This window comes from Equus caballus, chromosome 17 (assembly GCF_041296265.1).
Source record: "Equus caballus isolate H_3958 breed thoroughbred chromosome 17, TB-T2T, whole genome shotgun sequence".
Taxonomy (NCBI): Eukaryota; Metazoa; Chordata; class Mammalia; order Perissodactyla; family Equidae; genus Equus; species Equus caballus.
In genome coordinates this window covers 55,970,362-55,993,312 of record NC_091700.1, presented here as the reverse complement: position 1 = coordinate 55,993,312, position 22,951 = coordinate 55,970,362, and the positions used below count along the sequence as shown (strand labels likewise).

At 38.0% G+C, this 22,951-nt stretch overlaps 1 protein-coding gene across 3 annotated transcripts in view; it reads left to right on the top strand.

The window, feature by feature from the left end:
- The window catches only part of DIAPH3 (diaphanous related formin 3), a 484,080-nt gene that overhangs the window by 43,271 nt on the left and 417,858 nt on the right, over positions 1–22,951 (top strand). For all 3 annotated transcript variants that reach the window (XM_070240326.1, XM_070240325.1, XM_070240327.1), the window contains one exon: positions 4,605–4,772. In XM_070240326.1, the coding sequence (XP_070096427.1) occupies positions 4,605–4,772 (168 nt within the window). The remainder of the gene's footprint in view (positions 1–4,604; positions 4,773–22,951) is intronic.

The following is a 22,951-nucleotide window of genomic DNA, read 5'->3' as shown; positions in this document are numbered from 1 at the left end:
TTTAGAAGCTAGAAGAGGGATATGCTAATTTTTTCTATCTTGCCTTTAGCTAGCCATGCTAGTTGGTAATGTGCAAATTTGTTTTTCCACATTGACAAAACCCAAACTTGCCCAGAATTTAGGTGCTAAGCATATGGGGGAGGTGTTCTAATTCCTCTTCATTATTGCTGTACAAATTCTGATATTGTTAATTGATACAAATGCAGTTCTACTTGTAAAAACATAATGGGTTGATTTTCTTTTTTTCTTTATGCTATTTTATAAGCTAACTACTATGAATCTTTTTTTTTCTTCCTGAGGAAGATTTGCCATGAGCTAACATCTGTTGGCAGTCTTCCTCTGTTTTGTATCTGAGCTTCTGCTGCAGCATGGCCACTGATAGATGGGTGGTATAGGTCTGTGCCTAGGAACCGAACCTGGGCTGCTGAAGCAGTGTGCGCTGAACTTAACCGCTAGGCCACCAGGGCTGGCCTGAAATTTTTATGTATAGAAGTGTTTTGGAGTTTGTCCTTGACTATTTAGTCATGTAGTTTCCTTATTGTAAGGATTAAACAAATGCATTCAACTTGGTGCTACATTTCAAGCTCTTAGCACAGTGTGTGACATATAGAAGGGGCTCAGTAAATATTAGCTGTTGTTATTTTTGACTTAGATTTTTATTTTAAAAAGTTTTGGGTTTTGATGAAAACTAACATTTGTTGATTTCTTCTACCACTGATGGAACCATTAGGTAATGTATTCATAAGTTAGCTTGTGAATTGCTTAAGCTTACTATTCCCATTCATTGACATGTTTACATTTGTGATATTGATGTTGCATTAATGATGTTTGGCTTAATTTCACTTCATTATAAGTTTAGCATCTTAATTAAGTTACCTTTTTTTTTTTTTTTTTTTTGTGGTGTGTGAGGAGTCAGCATAGTTTCTACACCCAGGAATTGCTATTACCTGTATAGAAGTGATGGCAGTGAAGTAGTGATTCCGGAGACAGAGTAACCAGTCCCATTTCTTAAAACAATTTTTTTGGTGTCTCCTAGTTTTTTAAAACATGTATCAGAAATTGGGATACTTATGTACTGGGGATAGTTGCTTCTGGACATATATTCATGTAGAGAAGATTTTATGTTTCTGGGTTATTCCAAAGTAGGGAATGTTTACGTTGGTGAATGAGATGCCCCTCTTTTTTGCCACTGTAACACATGGTATGTAACTCTTGCTACACTTTCTATATAGCTAATTATCTGTTTATGTGCTTGTCTCCTCCACTTGATTGTTATTTACGTCATAAATAGCTCATTTATCTGTGTACCACCATCAACCAGAATAACTTGTCCACTGCTCTTCGCTTCTTTTTGTAAATTTGGGCTTCTATCTGGTATCGTTTCTATTCGGCCTGAAAAACTTCTTTTGACACTTTTTGTAGTACAGGTCTACTGGAGGTAGATTCTCTCAGCTTTTGTCTGTCTGAAAATGTCTTTATTTTGCCTCCATTTACAAAAAGTATTTTCACTGGATATAGAATCCCAGGATAACAGTATTTTTCTTTTCGTACTTTAAAGACGCCATTGCATTGTCTTTTGCCACCATTGTTTCTGGTGAGAAATTAGTAATCATTTGTCTCATTTCTCTCCTGTGTATAATGTCTTCGTTTCTCTGGCTGCACTTTTACTATTTGCCTTTATATTTAATTTTCAGCAGTTTGACTATGAGATGCCTAAGTGTGGTGGTTTTTTCTTTTTTCTTTTCTTTTTTTTTGATATTTATTCTCCTGGAGTCTGCTGAGCTTCTTGGATCTGTGAATTGATATATGTATACATACATGCATATATATATGTTTATCAATTAGCTCAGTCATTATCTTCTGGAATATGTCTTTTGTACCATTCTCACTCTCTCTTCCGCTTCTGGACCCCAATTACACTTATGTTACAACATTTTGTATCGTATCCCAGATCTCGGTTGCTCTGTTCTTTCTTTTCCCATTCTTTTTTTCTCTTTGTTTCGGTTGGATACTTTGTATTGATTTTATGTTAAGGTTCACCAGTTCTTTCCTCAGCAATGTTCAGGTTCTGTTAAGTCCAATCTAAGGAATTCTTCATTTTCTGATACATTTTTCACTCTAATCTTTTTTTTAAAAAAATTTCATGATTTTGCTGCCGAAATTCCCCATCTCTCATGTGTGGTGTCCACTCTTTTTATTATATCCTTTAGATTTTTCTAAATCCTGTTTTAAATTGTCTAGTAATTTCACCATCTGGGCCATCTCTAGGTCTGCTTCTTTTGACTGTGGGCCACATTTTCTTCTTTGTGTGTAGCAATATTTAATTGTATGGTGGACATTTTATTTAACTGTAGTAGAGATTAATATTTACTTCCAAGAAAGGGCATGCCCTTGTTTCATGCTGCTAGGATAGGGGCTGAGTCAATGTGATCTCTAGTTGAGCTGGGTTTGGGCTTCCTGGCTGCTTCAGTTTTACTCAGCTCATCTGTGGCCTCAGATGTTTTGAGGGCTTGGGATCTGAGCAATAATGAGGTTCTGGCAATCAATTTTTTGACTTCACAACTGAACTATTAGCTTGCAAAACTGGAGTATCTCTTTCTGCTTTAGAGTCCTGATGCCCATTTTTAGAGTTACTGAAGAGTTCTCTTTTCCAGTTTTACTTCTGGCTCTCTGTTGCTTTAGGAAATCTCTCTGACCTGGTATCCTGCCCCCAGTCTTCAGATGGCTGCTGTCCTGTTCTCTCTGAGGGTCTGGAATGAGTCGTTGGGACTTCTCTCAGCTCTTTGGCCTAGTCCAGAGCCTTTGGAGGGCAGCTGCTTTGCATTGGGAGAGAACTTGCATGCCTCAGGGAACATCTCGATCAGCTTTCCTGCCCTGTCCCCAGCCTTTGGCATACTCCTCTGTGCAGTTGGTGAAGACCTGAGGGAAAGAGTTGGTGGATGGTAGGTGGATGTAGACTTGCTCCATGGCTGGGGCTTTGTGACTGTGTCTCCTTGGAATTCTAATCTCTCATGCCAGCACCGATGCGGCTGTCAATAGTTCATTTAAAAATTTGGCTGCTTTTTCTTTACCCTTGTTTAAGTTATTCTTCTTCTCCAGCAGGAATAGAGCAGCTTGTCACTTCCCAGCATTCTCACAGCTTTCATTCTGTCCTCAGCTCCCTGATGGCTGGAAAACAATAGCAAGTACAGTTTTGTAGGTTTTCTGGCTTCTTTTGGTTGTTAGGATGAGACCAGTGGTATTTTGTGACCACTTGGTAATCCTGCCATAAGCTGTTGCATCCTTAGTACTTTAGTGCTTAAGTCATGTTAGATGGACTGTGTATGACTACAGTACATAGCAGTTTTCTTAGGCATTATCCTCATAGTGATTTTAAAGACCTATTTTGAAAGATAAGCATCATCTTTGTATCTCATTGCTTGATGATGCACTTCATTAAAGAAGTAGGATTTTTTAAAATACTGTGACTTATTGTCCTTTTAAATTGAGAATTTTAAGTGTCGTATTTCTTGGGGCTCTAGTAGGTCTATCCAGTAGAACTTCCTGTGGTGATGCAAATGTTCTGTATGTGCTTTGACCGATATAGGAGCCACTAACCTCATGTGGTTCTTGAACACTTGATATGTGGCTAGTGCAAATAAGAAACTGAACTTTTAATTTACATTTAAATAACCACAAGTAGCTAATGGTTACTACATGAATAGCACAGGCCTGTGTACTACACACATGGTGGCAAAAACAGTAGTTTAATGTGCACAGTTATGCTGAACCAAGTCACAGAATTGTTGTGCTTTTTCAGTACACTTCCATTCTTAATACCTACTTTAATTTTAATTTTGCCTTTTTAATTGTTGCCGCTTGAAGCATTGTATGTGTCTGGGTTCTTTGTGTGGAATAGAACTCAAGAAATTCAAGCAATTTTCAATAAATGAACAATTAGCCTTGTAAACTAATAGACATTTTCTGATATCAGCCAACTATTGGATGAAACAGTTGTAGAAGAAATCTCCTTACAACAAAAATCCAGCTTTATTTCCTGAAGCTTTAGCCACCCTGCTCTCTAGTTGTTCATGAAGCTGTTCAAATACAGACCGGCCCAAGTAAAGAGAAATGTGATGTTTATCAGGCCAACAGCCTATGGAGAGAGAGGTAGAATTCAGTTCTTAAAATTCCTAAATCTCTATCCCCCCCACCCCTGTTACCCCTAGGAGTGTAGTATGCACTATGGAAACGGGGCTGGGGGGCAGGGCACTGAGTACTAGTTTGATTGCCACCTGCTAAATTAGCTAAGTTACCTTTGTAAAACTGCTAAGTTTGCTAATCTGTAAAGCAAAGGTCACTTGTTTCTATGGTTTTAAGATTAGAAGGAATCTTTTGAGATTGACTGATAGCTCTTCTACCTTTAGACAGGATGGTTACTGAAAACTTTTCACTTACTTTTACATTATTTCTTTTAATTTTAAAGATGCCAGTGCTGAATGCCTCCTGATGAAATCATAGTGATGATGTGGTTGACCCTGTTTGTCTTTTCATTTTGGGAATTAGATTAATGTTGTTGGAGAAGGAAAATACTTACATATATGCTATTTTATCTTTCTTTGTAGCTGGACAAATTTGCCAGCATAAGAATTCCAGGGAGCAAGAAGGAGAGACCGCCACTTTCCAACCTGAAGACTGCGTTTGCAAGCAATGACTGCTCTTCAGAGATGATGGAAAACATCCCAAAGCCACTGTCAGAGAACGAGCTCTTAGAACTTTTTGAAAAGATGATGGTAGGAATTTTGATTCCTTATAAAATGTTTGATGTAAAAGCCTTAGCTTTGGCTCGTGTTGATGGAACACTAAACATATCTGGAACTCATGTTTCATAGGGTGATTTCTGATATCATTTAAGATAGTACTTCAGGCATAGAGAGCTTTAGGATTATAAAAATAAGAATCTAAAGAAAAATGTCACACCAGTTGTTTTATACAGAATACATAAAAACATAAAAACTCTAAAGTATCAAAGGATATATTTTTGTCTTGAATAGATTATCTCAGTGGTTTGTCTGGGTTCGGTTAGATATTAAAATGATGGTGACAGTGCTCTGCTGTGTGCATTGTTAAGTTTGATTACTTTCTTAGTTCGCAGGATACCCAGGTTCATATAGTCCTGCAACCGTTATATCTGTAGAGACTGGAACTCACTCGTTTTGGAGGATGCCTTTTCTGGTGGAGATGCCTGGTGTCATTTGAGGCCACCTTCAGTTGGTCCTAAGTGATGATGATTCTCTGACAGACTCAGCTTCTGGCTTTCAAGGTGGCTGAACTAGTTTATATGACCAATAACCCCCATATGTTAAGCATCTTCAAACCATTTACTACAAAATGAATGCTAATTTCATCTAAATAGATTATTTTCATATATAGTTCCTCTCAAGTTGCTTATCTCCTAGGATTCACAACAAACATTTTGCAAAATTAAATGAGTAAGAAATGCTAGAAGGTAGTATTTAATGATTAAGTTCTTTATAAGTTCAGAGTAGACAGAAATTACTTTAAATTTTGAAATACCTCATTAGCTGCAGGGGAAACCCAGAATGGAAAGGATATTGTAATAGTTTGGGGGATTTAAGCGGAGAGGGTGAATTAGGGGCAGATCTTAACTTAGGTGAGGATTTGGATAAGCAGAGGGAAAGGGCTTTCCTGAGATGAGTAAACTGCAGTGAACAAAGAGCGAGGGAGCAAATTGCTCAGGGGGGGACCAGTGAGAGGTTGGAAAAATTACACTGGAATGATAATTTGGGGCGGTTTATGAAAGGACTGTGTATGCCATTCTAAGGAATTGTATATTATCTCAGCATCGTGATTTATTTTGTATCTGTCTAATCTTTCACCTATTGCTTTTGACAACCTTATTTAGTTTGTAGGGAAATTATTGCATTCACCTATTTATTTTAGAGTTGTAAGATGTGCTTGGAATTTGAGAAAAAGTTGATGGCTGGTCTCTTCGTTATTCAGCTGGAATCAACAATATATTTGCCATTGTGCCGCCTTGTTTTCTATGCATCAGCAAGTGTTTGCGTCCAGCATTACACATGGGGCTTCAGAATATCCCAGAAACAAAGAATGCCGAGTTTGTGTCTTCATAGGATTTTCAGTTAGTGTTAGGGATCACTAACTCTTCGTCACTGAGCATACATTTTATTAGTCTTGTTTTGCTTGAACCGCAGGCTTGGGAAATTCTTACCTGTTGTATCAGCTCTTGATGAAGTGCTAATTTTGGTTGTAATAACCACACATGTATAACTCTTTATTAAGTCTTTTGTCACCATGAGTTGATATAATTTCAGCCTAGAACAAAGAAAATCTAACCTATTTTTGCTAGCTTTTGCCTCTCTTAATGAAGCCTATATAAAGGTAGCTCTCTTTAATGCCACTGTGGAAGACTCCAGATGGAAAAGTACCCTTTCCTTCCCCTCATTCGTGCACTATATGTGGGACCACTCACCTTAATTCTCTGTGAGATTCTGGAATGGTATTTTTTTGGTTTACTTGTGACTACCTTGTTAAGAAATACCAATTTTGCTTTTGGATCCTAATTGCTGGTGCCATCTGAGTAAGTAGAGTGAGTAGGCTAGTGACGTTAGACATTTACAAAGACCACATTTTATTACCACAAGCCATTAAAAGTACAATTACCTAAAAAAAGTAGTGAACATAGTTTGATATTCTGTTCCGAACATGATTACTTTAGAAGTATTTTTCTGTTAGTCTTACCCTTCTCCCGGCTAAGAGTATCAATTTTAATAGTATGTACAGGGCAGATGGATATTGACACTTCTGAAGTGTTTACAGAATACGTATTTAATAACTGGGCCAAATCACTTGTTAAATCTAAAACAGGTCTCCCTCTTGGCAGAAGATCTTTTTCAATCAAACTCAGTTTACTCAGCAGAAGTAAAATGAAATTCTTGCTTTCCCAGGGCTGCCCAATTTGCTAATGAATAAGTTTATCACAACAAGATCTATTTAAAAAATGAGTGCCAGCCTGGTGGCATAGTGGTTAAGTTCGTGCACTCTGCTTCAGTGGCCCTGGGTTCGCAGGTTCGGATCCTGGCCATGGACGTACACACAGCTCATCTAAACCGTGCTGTGGCAGCATCCTACATACAAAATAGAGGAAGGTTGGCACAGATGTTAGTTCAGGGCCAGTGTTCCTTAAGCAAAAAAGAGGAAGATTGGCAACAGATGTTAGTGCAGGGCTAATCTTCCTCACCAAATAAAAAAAAAATAATAAAAAATAAGGAATAGGTTAACTTTCCTTTCTGATTCCTTGGCCATATCACAGCACATTGTAAGGAAAACCTGCTGATTCTGAAGCTGAGCGGGGTCTTTTTCCTTCCTTAAATGTGGGTTAGTGATATTTCTCAGGCTTTTCAGAGTACCACAGTTTTGACAAATTTAAAGCTATTTCTGTGGAGGATGCTAGATTTAGCTTGGGTTTGACTTTTGGCTTGTACCTATCTGTACTATTTCTATTAATAAAAATTCTTTTGAGGATGCAACACTCAATCTGCCATTTTAACCTTTTGGTATTTGCACCTACCGAGGTTTCATACCATTTAAAAGTTGCATCTAGAGTCTTTGTTTAGACATTGTGCAATTTAAAAATAATTTTTACTTAATGTTATCCAAGGTATTTAAATAATTTTTACGTGAAGTGAAAACTTTGTTTTGAAGAACGCCTCTTTTCCCTCCTCAAGACAGTCCTTTGAAAGACAGTGTGCTGACTTGATTACTTAATGAATGCGAAGTACATGCCATACTTCAGCATTTGTACTCCTTTCATTTTTATTTAGGAAATTGGTTTGCTTGGTCTCTGGGTAATAGTTTCAATGTGCTTTTTTAAAAGTAGTGATGAATGTTGAGTTATACTTCTTTTTAAGGGCTTTTCCTCTTATCTGTCTTCTGATTAAAGCAGAATTTTTACCTGAAAGCTCATCTTGGTTTCTCTGTGGGTCTTGGCTATAAGAAACAGTTGTGTGAACATCATTCTGTATACAACTTTGATTTCTGGAAGTCACATGTCAGTGGTTGTTCTCAAACTCACTGTAGACATATGTAACTGGTGTTTTGAAGTGAGCATGGTAGGTACAAGCTGAAAGTGACTTAATTATTCCAGCCGTTGCCCCTTTAAAACAGCCCTCTTTCCTTATCCTTCCTGCCTCTGGATTAAATTCAATGCAGGTTCCAGAGAGTCCCAGATAATAAAAACCCTAGTTTAATGTAAATAATTTAGTTTTCATCCAAAGAAAGCTTCTCCCTTTCCTGTTCTAAACCTGCTCCACTTGGAGCCTCCAGTAGGGGCTGCGGTTGTTGGGAGTGTGGTTGGCCTCTTCTTTTCCCCGCTTCACTTTTCTTTCCTACTCTAGACTGAATCTGTCACCTCCAGGATTAGACTGGAGGTGAGGGGAGGAGGAAGAATAATATGCTTTCTGGTTTAGAGGATTTATTATCTGGCATTGGTGCCCTGGGGTGTCCAGTTAGTTTCTCATTGCAGCTGTAATAAATTATTACAGGTTTAGTGGCTTAAAACAATACCAACAGGCTGTCTCATAGTTCTCTAGGCCAGAAGTCCAGGTTGGCTCAACTGGGTTTCACAAGGCTGAAATCAGTGTCTGCTGGCTGGGCTTTTATCTGATGCTTTGGGAAGAATCCTCTTCAAGTTCATTTATGTTGTTAGCAGCATCCAGACCCTTGCTGTTGTAGGACTGAGGTCCAAGTTTCCTTGCTGACTGTCATCTGGGGATGGCTTAGCTTCCAGAAGCCTCTTTCCTATCCTTAACGTGGGCCCCTACATCTTAGATACATCAATTTCATCTCATGCTTAGAATCTCTCTGACCTCTCCTTTTGTGGCATCTTATGCCTCCATCTGGAGAAAGTTCTCTGCTTTTAAGTGCTCATGTATTAGATTAGGCTCACCCAAGATAATCCAAAATAATTTCCCTATTTTAAAGTTTGTAACCTTCATTACATACAAAGTCCCTTTTGTCATGTAGTATAACATATTTGCAGGATCCAGGGATGAGGGCATGGGCATCTTTGGGGGACCATTTTCCTGGTAGAGGTGTTGGAGATGACAGGTGCTGATTCCTTGCTCCTGTGGTATTTGTGTGGTCCGCCTCCTCCCAATCTCACCTATAATTCCCTTTTCACTGGTGACATCTCCTTTGTCTGGCCTTCTGCCCCTGTCTTCCACAAGCCCATTCCTCTGCTGGGGTCACCTTTTGGATGCAGTATCTCTTAGATGGCCCAGACCTTCTGCTTCCCTGGGATCTACACCTGTTCATGGGAAGTTGATGTATCCTTTGCCCCTAGCTCCTCTCTTTTCTCTTGTTTTCATCAGAGCTTGTCCTCTACAAAGAAGAGTTTACTCTGGCTCTTTCTACCCATAACTTTTAATTTTTTCTATTTTTTTCCCCACATGTTTACCTCTCTAACTGTAAGTGGCTTTCTAATTGTCAGATCCTGTTTGCAACATGTAGCACTGCTGACCATTCCCTCTTGTTTGCCTTTCTCCTTTTCCTTTGGGTACCATGACACTTCTTTCCCTTTCCTGATTTTCCTCCGTTCTGGACAATGCTTACCAGTTAGTAAACTGGTTTCTAGGTTTCCTCTTCTGCCTGTCTCTCTATTTCCTCTGACTGTTGCCTCTGGGTATCTCGTCCTGTCTTTCTGCACTTTGATTCCCTACACTCTCCTCTGGGGGGATTGGAGCCCTTTCATGTTGTAGAAGATCCCCTATAATCAGATACCTTGCTATGTCCTCTACAGAAGAGCAGCTGTAATTGAGCTCTCAAAAAGATGCTAAACCTCGACAAACCAGAAACTGAACTCATCATTTTCTATTTTTTCCCAGTTTTATTGAGATACAGTTGACCCATAACATTGTGTAAGCTTAAGGTATACAATGTGATGATTTGATAAATGTGTGTATTTGGAAATGGTTACCATAGTAAGGTTAGTAAATAAATCCATCACCTCACATAGTTACCATTTTTTTCCCCTGTAGTGAGAACTTTTAAGATTTACTCTCTTAGCAACTTTCAAGTATACAATGCAGTATTTTTTTTTTTTTTTTTTTTAAGATTTTAGTTTTCCTTTTTCTCCCAAAGCCCCCTGGTACATAGTTGTGTATTTTTAGTTGTGGGTGCTTCTAGTTGTGGCATGTGGGACACTGCCTCAGCGTGGCTTAATGAGCAGTGCCATGTCCGTGCCCAGGATTCGAACTGGTGAAACCCTGGGCTGCCGAAGCAGAGTGCACGAACTTAACTGCTTGGCCGTGGGGCCGGCCCCTACAATCCAGTATTCTTAGCTAGAGTAATCATGCTGTACACTAGATCTTGAGAACTTATTTTCTAATTGCAAATTTGAGTCCTCTGACCACCTTCATCCTTCTTCTCCACCTCCTGGCAACCACCAGTCTACTGTTTCTATGAGTTTGGTATTTGTAGATTACACAGATAAATGATACCATATAGTATTTGTCTTCCTCTGTCTGACTTATTTCACGTAGCATAATGCCCTTAGGGTCCATCTATCTTGTCACAAATGGGAGGATTTCCTTCATTCTCATGGCTGAATAATATTCCGTTGTGTATGTATGTGTATATATACATACCACGGTTTCTTTATCCATTCATCCCTCAATAGCCACTTAAGTTGTTTTCATGTCTTGGTTATTGTGAATAACGTTTCAGTGAACATGTGAATACAGGTATCTCTTTGAGATACTGTTTTCATTTCCTTTGGATATATACCCAGAAATGAAATTGCTGGATCATGTGGTAGTTCTATTTTTAATATTTAATATTTAATATGGAACCTCCATATTGTTTTCCATAGTGGCTGTACCAATTTACATTCCCACCAACAGTGCACAAGAGTTCTTTTTCCTTAACATCCTCGCCAGCACTTAATATCTCTTGTCTTTTTGATAACGACCATTTTAACTAATGTGAGGTGGTATCTCGTGGTTTTGATTTGCATTTCCCTGATGATTAGTGAAGTTGAGCACCTTTTCATGTACCTGTTGGCCATTTGTTTATTCTCTTTGGAAAAATGTTTGTTTTTAGTTCTTCTGCCTATTTTTAAACTAGATTTGCTTCTTTGCTAATGAGTTGTATGAGTTCCTTATATATATTTTGGATATTAACCTCTTATCAGATTTGTAGTTTGGAAATATTTTTTTCCCATTCCGTAAGGTTTCCTTTCATTTTCTTGGTTTCTTTTGCTTTGTAGAAGCTGTTCAATTTGATAAAATCCTATTTGTTTGTTTTTCCTTTTGTTTCTTGTGCTTTTGTTGTCGTATCTAAAAAATTATTGCCAAAACCAACGTCAAGGAGCTTTTCCTCTGTTTTTGTCTAGGAATTTTACAGTTCAGGTGTTAAATTTAAGTGTTTAATCCATTTTGAGTTGATTTTTGTGAGTGATATAAGGTAGCAGTCCAGTTTCATTTTTTTGCCTGTAATTATCTATTTTTCCCAACACCATTTATTGAAGAGACTATCTTTCCACACTGAGTATTCGTGGCTCCCTTGTCAAATATTGACCATATATGCATGGGTTTATTTCTGGGCTATTGCTTCTGGTCCGTTGATCCATGTGTCTGTTTTTAGCCAGTACCATATTGTTTTGATTACTACAGATTTGTGATATAGTTTGAAACTAGGAAGTGTGATGCTTCCAGCTTTGTTCTTCTTTTTCCAGATTCCTTTGATTATTCATGTTTTTTTGTGGTTCCACACAAATTGTAGGATTGTTTTTCTTTTTCTATAAAAATGCATTGGAATCTTGAAAGGGATTGCATTGAATCTACAGATGGCTTTGGGTAGGATGGACATTTTAACAATACTAATTCTTCCGATCTTTGAACATAGGATAGTTTTCCATTTATTCGTGTCTTCACTTTCTTTTCAGTGCCTTACAGATTTCTGTGTACAGATCTTTCACCTCCTTTGCTAAATTTGTTCTTGTGTTTTAGTGCTTTTGAATCGATTGTAAATGGGACTGTTTTATTTCTTTATCAGTTCACTTTTAGTGTATAGAAATGCAGCTGATTTTGGTATGTTGATTTTGTATCCTGCTACTTTACTGAATTTGTTTATTCTAACAGTTTTTTTCAGAGTCTGTAGAGTTTTCTCTATGTAAGATCATCTGCAAATAGACAACCTTACTTCTTCCTTTGTAATCTGGATGCGTTATATTTCTTTCTCTTGCTTGACTGCTCTGACTAGGACTTAGAGTATTATATTGAACAGGAATGGTGAGAGTGGGCACTCTTGTCTTGTTCTTGGTTAGAGGAAAAAGCTTCCAACCCTTCACCATTGAGTGCGATGTTAGCTGTGAGCTTGTCTTACGTGGTCTTTATTATGTTGAGGTATATTCCTTCTATACCCAATTTGTTGAGGTTTTTATCATGAGATGACTCCCACTTGATCCTGGTGCATGATCCTTTTAATGTGCTTTTGAATTCTGTTTGCTAATATTTTGTTGACAATTTTTGTGTCTGTACTCATCAGGGATATTGGCCTATAGTTTCCTTGTAGTATCTCTGTCTGCCTTTGGTATCAGGGTACTGATGGCCTGGTAAAATGAGTTTGGGAGTACTCACACCTATTCAGTTTTTTGGGGAAGTTTGGGAAGGATTCATGTTAATTCTTCTTTAAATGTTTGGTTTGCCATTGAAACCATCTAGTCCCGGGTTTTTCTTTGTTGGGAGATTTTTGAATACTTCTTCAATCTCTTTGCTCATTATTGATCTGTTCTGATTTTTCTGTTTCTTCATGATTGTTTTGGCAGTTTGTATGTTTCTAGGAATTTATCCATTTCTTCTAGGATAGTCTCTTATATTCCTTTGTCCAATAGTCTCTTATAATCCTTTGTTATATATCCCTTTTCATTTCTGATTTTAAGTTGTCTTTTTTCCTTAGTCTAGCTAAAAGTTGGTCAATTTTATCTTTTCAAAAAGTCGCCTCTTATTTTCACTTTTTTTTTAATTCTCCATTTTATTTATTTCTGCTCTAATCCTTATTATTCTTTTCCTCTGCTAACTTGGAGCTTAGTTATTTCTTTTTCTAGTTGTTTGAGGTATAAAGTTAGATTGAGATTTCTTCTCTTTTTTTAATGTAGACATTTATTTCTGTAAGCTTCCTTTTTGGTACTACTTTTGCTGCATACCATAGGTATTGGTATGTTGTGGTTTGGTTTTCATTTGTCTCAAGATGTTTTGATTTCTTCTTTGTCCCATTGGTTTTGCAAGATTTTGTTGTTTAATTTCCACTTATTTGTGAATTTTCCAGCTTTCCTTTTGTTACTGATTTCTGGTGTCATACCATTGTGATCAGAAAAGATACATGATATAATTTATATCTTCCTGAATTTTTTTGTGGCTTATTTTTTGGCCCAGTGTATGGTATATCCTAGAAAATGTTCCATGTGTGCTTGAGAAGAATGTGTATTCTGCTACTGTTGGATGGAATGTTCTGCGTATGTCTGTTAGGTCCATTTACTCTATAGTGTTGTCCAAATCTGATCTTTCCTTACTGATTCTGTCTGGATGAGAGTGGGTTATTAAATTCCTCAACTATTGTTGTATTGCAGTTTATTTCTCCTCTCAGTTCTGTAGTATTTGTTTCATATATTCAGGTTCTCCGATGTTGGGAGCATTAATATTTACAGTTGTTTTATCTTCTTAATGAATTGACCCCTTTATCATTACATAATGATCTTCTTTGACTTTTGTGACCATTTTTAGCTAAAGTCTATTTTTTTCTGATATAAGTGCTTTCTTTTGGTTATCTTTTATTTTGGAATATCTTTTTTTGTCCCTTCACTCTCAGCCTAAGTGTGCTCTTAAAGCTAAACTGGGTCTATTGTAGACATCATATTATTGGATCTTGTTTTCTTAATCCATTCAGGTATTCTATGTCTTTTGATTGGAGAATTTAATCTATTTATGTTTATTGATAAGAACTTACTATTACCATTTTGTTTTCTGTCTTGTAGGTCCTTTGTTCCCTGCTTCCTCTTTTGCTGTTGTGAATTGTGATTTGATGACTTTTTATGGCTGTATGTTTTGAATTCTTTGCCATACTCTTTTGTGTAGGTACTACAGGGTTTTCCTATTTGGTTATGATTGCTTAACTTTGATAGTATACAGAAACTTTATACTTCTCCTTCACTCATTTTTTTAGGTTATTAATGTTACAATTTACATTTACAAATTATTGCAGTTATAGTTATTTTTAATAGGTTTACTTTTTTTTTTTTTTGAGGAAGATTAGCCCTGAGCTAACATCTGCTGCCAATCCTCCTCTTTTTGCTGAGGAAGACTGGCCCTGAGCTAACGTCCATTCCCATCTTCTTCTACTTTATACGTGGGATGCCTACCACAGCATGGCTTTTGCCAAGAGATGCCATGTCCGCACCCGGGATCCGAACCGGTGAACCCTGGGCCACTGAGAAGCGGAACATGGGAACTTAACCACTGTGCCACTGGGCCGGCCCCAATAGGTTTACTTTTTAAAACTAGAGTTGTGATTTATGCACCACCATTGCAATATTAGAGAATCTGAGGTTGACTATATATTTACTTTTATTGATGAGTTTTACACTTTCATATGGTTTTATGGTGTTAGTATCCTATTTCAGCTTGAGGAACGTCTGTTAGCATTTCTTTTAAGGCAGGTGAATGATGATGAACTTTCTTTTATTTGTTTGGAGAAGTCTTTATCTCTACTTCATTTCTGAAGGACAGGTCTGCCAGATGTGATATTCTTAGTTGACTTTTTTCTTTTAGCACTTTGAATGTTTCATTCATTCATTTGGTCTGCAAAGTTTCTGCTTGATAATCTGCTAATAGGCTTATGGGGACTCCCTTGTTTGTGATGAGTTGCTTTCCTCTTCTTGCTTTCAAAATTCGCCTTTTCCTTTTGGCTATTTAATTATAGTGTGTCTTGATGTAGCCCTTTTTGTTTCAACCTGTTTAGAATCCCTTGGGTCTTATGAATCTGGATGTCCATTTCCACCCCAAGTTCAGGAGGTTTTTAGACATTATTGCTTTAGACTTTCGGTCCCTTTCTCCTTCTCTTCTGAGATTTCCATAATGGATAGATTGTTTCTCCTGTTGGTGTCCCATAAGTCTTATAGGCATTTTTCAATCTTTTCTTTTTGCTCCTCTGGATGGATAATTTCAAATGACTTCTTTCCGAGTGCACTGATTCTTTCTTCTGCTTGGTCAAGTCGGTTCTTCAGTTCAGTTATATTTTTCTGCTCTAGGACTTCTGGGTTTTTTTTGGATGGTTTTTGTTTCTTCAAACTTCTCATTTTGTTCATGCTCTTTTCCTAGTTTTGTTTAGTTGTTTGTATGTGTTTGTAGAGCTTTTTAAAGAGGATTATTCTGAATCTTTTGTCAGATAATTCATAGGTCTCCATTTCTTTAGGGTCAGTTATTGGAACTTTATTGGTTTCCTTTGGTGGTGTTGTGTTTACCTGATTCTTCGTGATACTTGTAATCTTGCATTGGTGTCTGTGCAAATGGGTGAGTAATCTCCTCTTCTAGACTTTACAGGTTCACTGTGGCAAGGAAAGACCTTCATCAGTGTTCTGCTGTCCCAGCCGATTGAATGTGATGTTCTTGACTAGGAATGTGTGAGGGGACCTGTCTGGGCCCATGTTTACTCATAGCAAGCCCCACATATGTTCCGTCGTCACCACTGGGGCCAGTGTGTTGTGGCTAGGTGGGCCCTAATGGTTCTTATGCTCATAGGATGCACTTCAGCAGGAAACCATTAGGAAACTTGGAAGAACAAGATTTATTACTCATAGATCCTTGAGGGTACACAGCACACCAGAGGGGCTACACAGTAAGGTCATGGGTAGAGAGAGAGGGGGAGTACAAGCCTGGGGTTCTACTTTTATTAGGGTTGAGGGTAAGGTGTCTAGGGTTTTGTGGGTTCACTCTTTATTGGCAAACTTAAAGCATAAGAATGGGAATTATGGCACAGGAAGGGAAAAGCAGGGTCAGCCAAGCGGTCAGTTAGGTAGGTTACTCAGGGCCTTCTTAAAAGAAGGGGAACTTCATGGGTGGGGTGATCTGGTTTTTAGTCAAGTTGTTTTGCTAGTAGCTGTGTCATACAGCTGGCAACACGTTTATTAGAGATGGATGTCTTTCAAATATTGCCTTGGTAATCAAAAGCTTAATGTCAGCTCAGCTTGGCCTACTGGATGGGCCAGCTGGTAGTGTCCACTGGCTGGAGGGGCTTGCTATCGTGGTCTCTAGTTGAGAGATGCCACTGCCCAGGCTCTGAGATCAGGGTAGAGGAGTGGTGGTGGTGGTGCTGCTGCCTGGGCTCTGCTGTTGAATGAGCCTTCTGACTGGTCTCTGTGTTCAAGTGTGTCCACTAGTTGGTCTCCCTGGTAGGGTAAGGCTGTTAGCTGTGCTCCACAGTCAGTTGGGATCACTAGCTGGGCTCTGTAGTCACCTCTGGTCTGGCAGGGTCTCAGGCTGTGTTTCCTGGCAGGGCAGTGCTGCTGGTGGGACTCCATAATTGGGCAGGGCTGCTGGCTAGGTTCTGCAATCACTCTTGGTTGCATGTGGCCTTGGGCTATGTTCTGTAATCAGTGGGGCTGCAGGCTTGTTGTGATGTTGAGAGGGGCTGTAGTCTGGGCTCTCTAATCTGGTAGGCAGCTGGCTGTGCCCCTTTGTTGGGCAACCTTGCAGGCCAGGCTCTCTGGTGGGGTGGGGCCTCCAGCTGTATGTGACAGTTATGTGGGGCTGATAACTGCTCTGTGGCCTAGTAGGATTGTTGTCCTGGCTTCCTGGTTGGCTGGGTTGTTGGCAATGCTTCGTGATTTGGTGTCTTCACTGGCTTGGTTTCCTGCCTGTAGAAGGCCACAGGCTGTGGTCAGCATTGGGGCAGAGCCATAGGCTGTGCTCTGCTGCTGAGTGGGGCTGTAGGATGGGCTCTGTGGCTGCCTGGGTTGTCTTGCCAGGCTTCCTGGTTGGGCATGACTGGAGACTATGCTCAATAGCTGGGTGGGCTGTGAATTTGTTTCCTTGTCTAGGTGGGCTGTAGGATGTGCTCCCTGGCTACTAGGCATTTGTGGCCACAATTCCCACTGGGACACGACTGCAAGTTATGTTAGCAGTTTAATGTGGCTTTGAATTTGCTTCCCTTTCGGGGTGGGTCTGTAGAATGGACTCCAAGGCTGGTATGGCTCATTGGCTGGGGATGCACATAGAGCAGAATGGCCTTCTGAGCTCGCTGGTCAGACAGGGCCATTGTTTGTGCTCTGCAGATAGGCAGAGCTCCTGCCTGGGATCTCTGCTTGGGTGCCGCTGCAAGCAGGATCATGGTTCACCAAGATTTGAGCACTGGTTGCTGTTTAGCCCCACCCCCCTTCTTCGTCTCTATCTGATCCTCAGTGGTTTCCATGAGGAGAGACTTGCATGGCCCTCCCGGGAAGCATCCCGCAGTGGTAGGGCACCTGGCTGTGCACCTTGAGCTTTCTCTTCCCACTGGAGAAACCAGGAGACCTGAGGTACCCTCTTGGTGTGGTGCAGTCTTGTCCTGGCTTGGGGGAAGGGTGATGCAGTCAAAGTCAGATGTTCCTCCTACCCTTCTAATGCTGTCCTTGTCAGTCTCTGTGGTTCAGGGGCATGCTTCATCTTTATTCCTGGATTCTGGGATTTTTACAATGGTATCTTGTCTACGGATAGTTGCTAGTTGGTCTTTTTGAGAGGAGGACCGATGACGGAATGACCCATGTCACCACCTTGTTGATGTCACCTCTCCAGCATGTTCCTTTAAAAACAAACAAACAAAAACTCCTGCTCCTCCCTTGATACCCTTTCTCAGAAGCCCACACTGAAACCTGGAAGTCATACTGGATCCCATTCAGGCGTTGGTCACATCTGCTCATTTCTCTGTCCTTATTAGGTCCTGATTTTATTTCTCCCCTGTTCAAGCTTTCCTGATCTATTATCTGGGCTGGTGCACTGGCCTCTTCTGTCTGCCCTTCCATGCTTCTGCTGGAGAACTCTTATTCTCACTTTAAATCTTAGCCCAAACGTTACTCTTCTTTGACATCTTCCCGTGCTCTCCCAGACCTTAAGCCCGCTTCTCAGAGCCGCTTATGTGTAAATCCCTTATGGAATTTATCCTTTTATTCATTATTTTGCTATCCGTCTCCCCACTGGGTTAAATCTATGGAGCATGATCCAACTGGTTTATCATCCCAAACAACTGCCTGTCAAATTAAGTGCAACTTCCTAACTTTTAAGGTTTTTAAGATACTACATTTCTTTTCGCCTTAAATTCTACGTTTAGATGAAAATTAGCTTTAATTGCAAGTTTTCCCAAAAACACAAAAACATTAAAATAATGAACAGGAAGAAAGATTTCATGCATCCATGTCTGTTTTCTCATGTTCTCTATTAGCTGAGAGAATGAAATCTTTGCAAGAAAGGTCATCTGTCAGGATGTGATCATTAACAGGTGTGAAATGAGTGCCAAGGATGATAAAATTATTCTGATAAAAATTATTTAAATTTTGGACTTTCTATGATCACATTAAACATGGACGAAATGGTCTAATAAAATTGCACAAAGTACTTAAGTATGAATAGTGATGCTCTAATCTTTCTTGGGAAGATGTTTATCAGGCTTCATCGTAATGTAGGTGGGAGCACATTTATAAAATGCCGTTATCATTATCATTATCTCTTAAGCGTGTGTTTGATGTGTCTACTGGCAGTAAGAGCTTAGATGACCTACTATTTAATTCATGTATTAGCTTTTAGTGTGGGGAAATGTAGATAATACTAAAGGCATTCACAATTTGATTTTTGAAACAGTTTTAACTGTATAATATAAATGTGAATCTACTTTTATTCAGTTTTTTTTTTTAAAATAAGAGTGTTTTAGGTATACAAAAAAACGATAGAACTTAATACAACAAACACTACCATAGATATAATTGGAGTACCTGTGTACTCCTTCCAATCCCATTCTTTCCTCTTCCTTAATTCCTGAAGGTGAACAATACCCTGAGTTTGATGGTTTTGTTACTGTAGGTTGCAAAACTTCTTTTCTGTGTAAAAATGACAGATGCACAGAAAAACGTTTTTTCTTTCTTCTGAACCATTTGGTAAATTGCTGACTCATTGCCCCGTAATCCCCTAATACTTTAATATTATTTCTTACAAATAAGGACGTCCTCCTACATAACAACAATATAACAGCAAAGTGAGAAAGTAAATGCTGATCAATTGTCAGCTAATCCTCAGACTGTGTTCAAGTTTTACTGGTCGTACCAAAAATGTTCTTTATTGCAAAAGCATCTACTTCAGAATCATATGTTGCATTCAGTTGTCATGTTTTTTTAACCTCCTTCAGCCTGGAATAGGTCCTTAATCTTTCCCTGTATTTTATGAATTTGATGCTTTGAAGATTCTTCCTGGTTAGTTTGTAGAAAGTCCCTGAGTTTGCATTGGTATTATAAGGCTTTTTAAGTTCTGCAAGCCTGCTGGATGTAAGCAGGTTACCTCCAACTTTAAACAGTTTATTGTTTTATGCTCATAAGTGAAGTTCAACATCTCTTCACAAGTTTATTGGCCCTTTGGTTTACTCGCTGTGAATTTCTTGTTCATATCTTTTGCCTGTTTTGTTACTGGGGTTTTTGCTTTTTTCATATTGGTTTGTAGAATTTGTCATGTATCCTGAATAATGCTCGTGTAAGTTTATGTGAGTTCTAAGTATCTTGTCCCGCTCTGAGTCTTGTCTTCACAATTTTGTTTGCGGGAGAGGGATTAAGGACTAATATCAAGTACAGAAATGTAAAATTCACTGTTGTCAGATTTATCAGTCTTCTTATGATTTGTTCTTTTTGTATATTTAAGAAATCCTTCTCTATTTTTACGTCATAAATCTGTTCTTCTATATTTATTTCTAAAATTGTTAGAATTATATATCTTTTTGTCTGTGAGACATGGATCCAATTGATTTTCTACATGGATAACTGGTTTTTCCAGCATCATTGATTGAATAGCCATTCTTGTCCATCATTTGTAACACTTCCACTGTTAAATATAATTTCTGAATATATGTAGTTTGCTTTTGAGCTTTGATTTTTCTCATTGGTCTATTTGTCTACCTCTGCCTTGATATCGAAGACCTCCTTTCTCTCTTTAAAATCATCTTGTCAATTCTTGACCCCTTTGCATTTTAATCTTAATTTTACAATCAATTAGTTAAATTTCATTATAAACGCTGTTGGGATCTTGACTGGAATTGCAATGAATTTATTGATTTAGGCAAAATGGATACCTCTGTGATATTGTTTTCCCATCTGTGAACATTGTATATATTATATCTCTAGTTATTTAAATTTTCTCTGTTCCTGAACAGTAAAAATGTATAATTTTCTCCCTAGAGGTCTTGTACGTCTTTTATTAGATTTATACCTTGGCTTATTTCTAGTATGTAACTAGTATCTTTGAAACATTAAATTTTCTACTAAGAATATTAATTTTTATGTATTTTGGTATCCAGTAACCTTATAAAATTCTCAGTTTTTATTTGTAGATTCCCTCATTTTTCTATCCATAGAATCAGAATATCCGTGAATAACTTTTCTTTTCCTATTGTCATTTTTTTCATTTTCTTTTCATTGCGTTGACTAGAATTCTACAATGAAAGAGGCTAAAACTGTCTTCTTGACTGTTAATGTTTTTCAGATCTGAGATTTTACTCCAAACATAGTAAACAAACTCTGTATTGGGGAAACTGAGAACCTGGTCTTTCCTGAAAATTTTCGTGTACCCACCCAATATCTGCCCCACTTTCATCTTCTGTCTCCCAAATGAAGATCAAATGATGATTACCTCCATGATGCCATTTCTGATAACCCCAGAAAAGAGAGTTAATGTTTTTTCTCTATTCCTAAAGTATTTAGTAAAGGCCTCTTTTCATTTTTCATTTCAGTCGCTTGAATTAAGTTGGGTAGCCTCTCACTAGCCTAGCCTTCCAATAGGGAAGATGCTTGGCTCAGCTAATCTTTATCCTTTCAACTTGAGTATATCTTCCATTACTGATGAAATGAGTGTATATCTATGTACATTTCTGTTTTATTCGTTGATTCATTAGATCAGTTTCCTCGTCTTTTTATAGCAAATTTGTTGGACTATGCATATTTAACTTTATTCATCTTTGTCTCCTTAGTGCCTTCATAGTGCACATTGAGTGTATTGTCAAATAAGTTGATCTGTTTATTCTGATTTGGTAAGGACCATGTTTAAGCAATCATGGTATACATTAGTACACACAGAGTTAAATGTTGAGATGTCTTTGTTCTTCTTCTTAGCTTTGTGGTCAATTCAGACATCTTTGAAACATAAGGTCCAGAGGAAGAAAGTAGAGCTCAAGTGAACTGATAAAATCGAATTTGATGCTTTCTGGTACAGTTGTTGGACAGAAGATTCATCTTACTAACTTTATTCCATGTTGCCACTCTTTGGGTACATGCTAAGGACAATTTTTTTTCTTTTTCTATTTTTACTCTTTAATCCTTGGTGTTAAGGATTTATGCACAGATATTTCTTTAGTCAGATAATCGAATGCCTATTGTGTTGAATGTGTAAGTGATATCTTAAGGGTCACCAGGAGTCTGAAGGAAAAGAAAAACCCACAAAGACTCCTTTGTGTTAATTCTCTAAGCATTTATTGACTGCTATAGATTCCTACCAGCAGTTAGTTTATTTTAAGTATTAGCATTCTTTACAAATCTACTTTTCTGTATCATGAGCACTTTTTATTTCTTATAAACTGAAAAAGTATATTTAAGGTTTACCAGATAAAATGAGAGCGGTCCTATCAGAATGCTTTGTTCTGGTCTATTAGTATATGTCACCCTTTTCCTCTCCTTTACATAAAAATTGAAAAATTCAGGGAAAAGTGGTTTAAAAGCAATCCAAATAATAATCCAAATAGGAGGAGGAGGAGGAGGAGGAAGAGAGTATAGAATGTAAGGCAATTGTCAAGTTGATTCATGGGTTGTGTTTGTCACAGGGGGATAATGTCAATGCCTAGTTGTTTCTTCTAGATCGAGATAAATGAGAAAATAAATGATTTAGGAGCATTGGATTTTTGCCTGGTGGGAGTTTGTTGAACCAATCAAATGGTTAGGGGAATTTTAAAAGGATAAATGTATGGTAATATTTAAACATACTCTTTTACTAATAAGGAAGTGTGCAGGTGCAGCCTTTTCTAGCTGTGAAGGCTTTTTCTCAGTCCTGTGTTCTTCTCTAGAAAAGTCAGTGTTTGTATCTTCAGTCAAATGATCATTTTATCCCTTATGTAATTTATGAAGAAATGGTCGTTTAGAAAAGCAAATAAATGAATGAAACTCTATCAGTAGTAGTGTTCTTATCTGCTGGATTACATAACAGTTATCTGGAATTGTAAGTGCATAAGCTTGAACAGTTCAAGTTTTTATTCCAAAATAAATTAGAGTTGTGCAGTTCCCCGCATACTCATCTCATTTGTTATCTATTCTGCTAAAATTTATGGTATTTGAAAAAAGTGATATTTTCTTGTTTTGTTTGTTCCTTGGTTACTGGCATTAGGATAAACTGAGATTTGGTTTCACATTATTTCCATTAGCTCCAGTTAGAATATTTGGTCAAATAATAGTGTTTATGAGTTCATTGTCAATCTCTGGGTAAATAGCATTTTCTGGCTGCTGTCCTGTTAATGAGCTAGCCATCTGATTCCCTATTAAGTTTAATGGGGATTGAGTAAGGACATTGTGGATAGAAGAGTGAAAATCCAACCCACTTGTGGTAAAACCAAAAGTAATAACCTCTTTATAATCACATTTATGTAAAAAAAAAAAGATTATTAT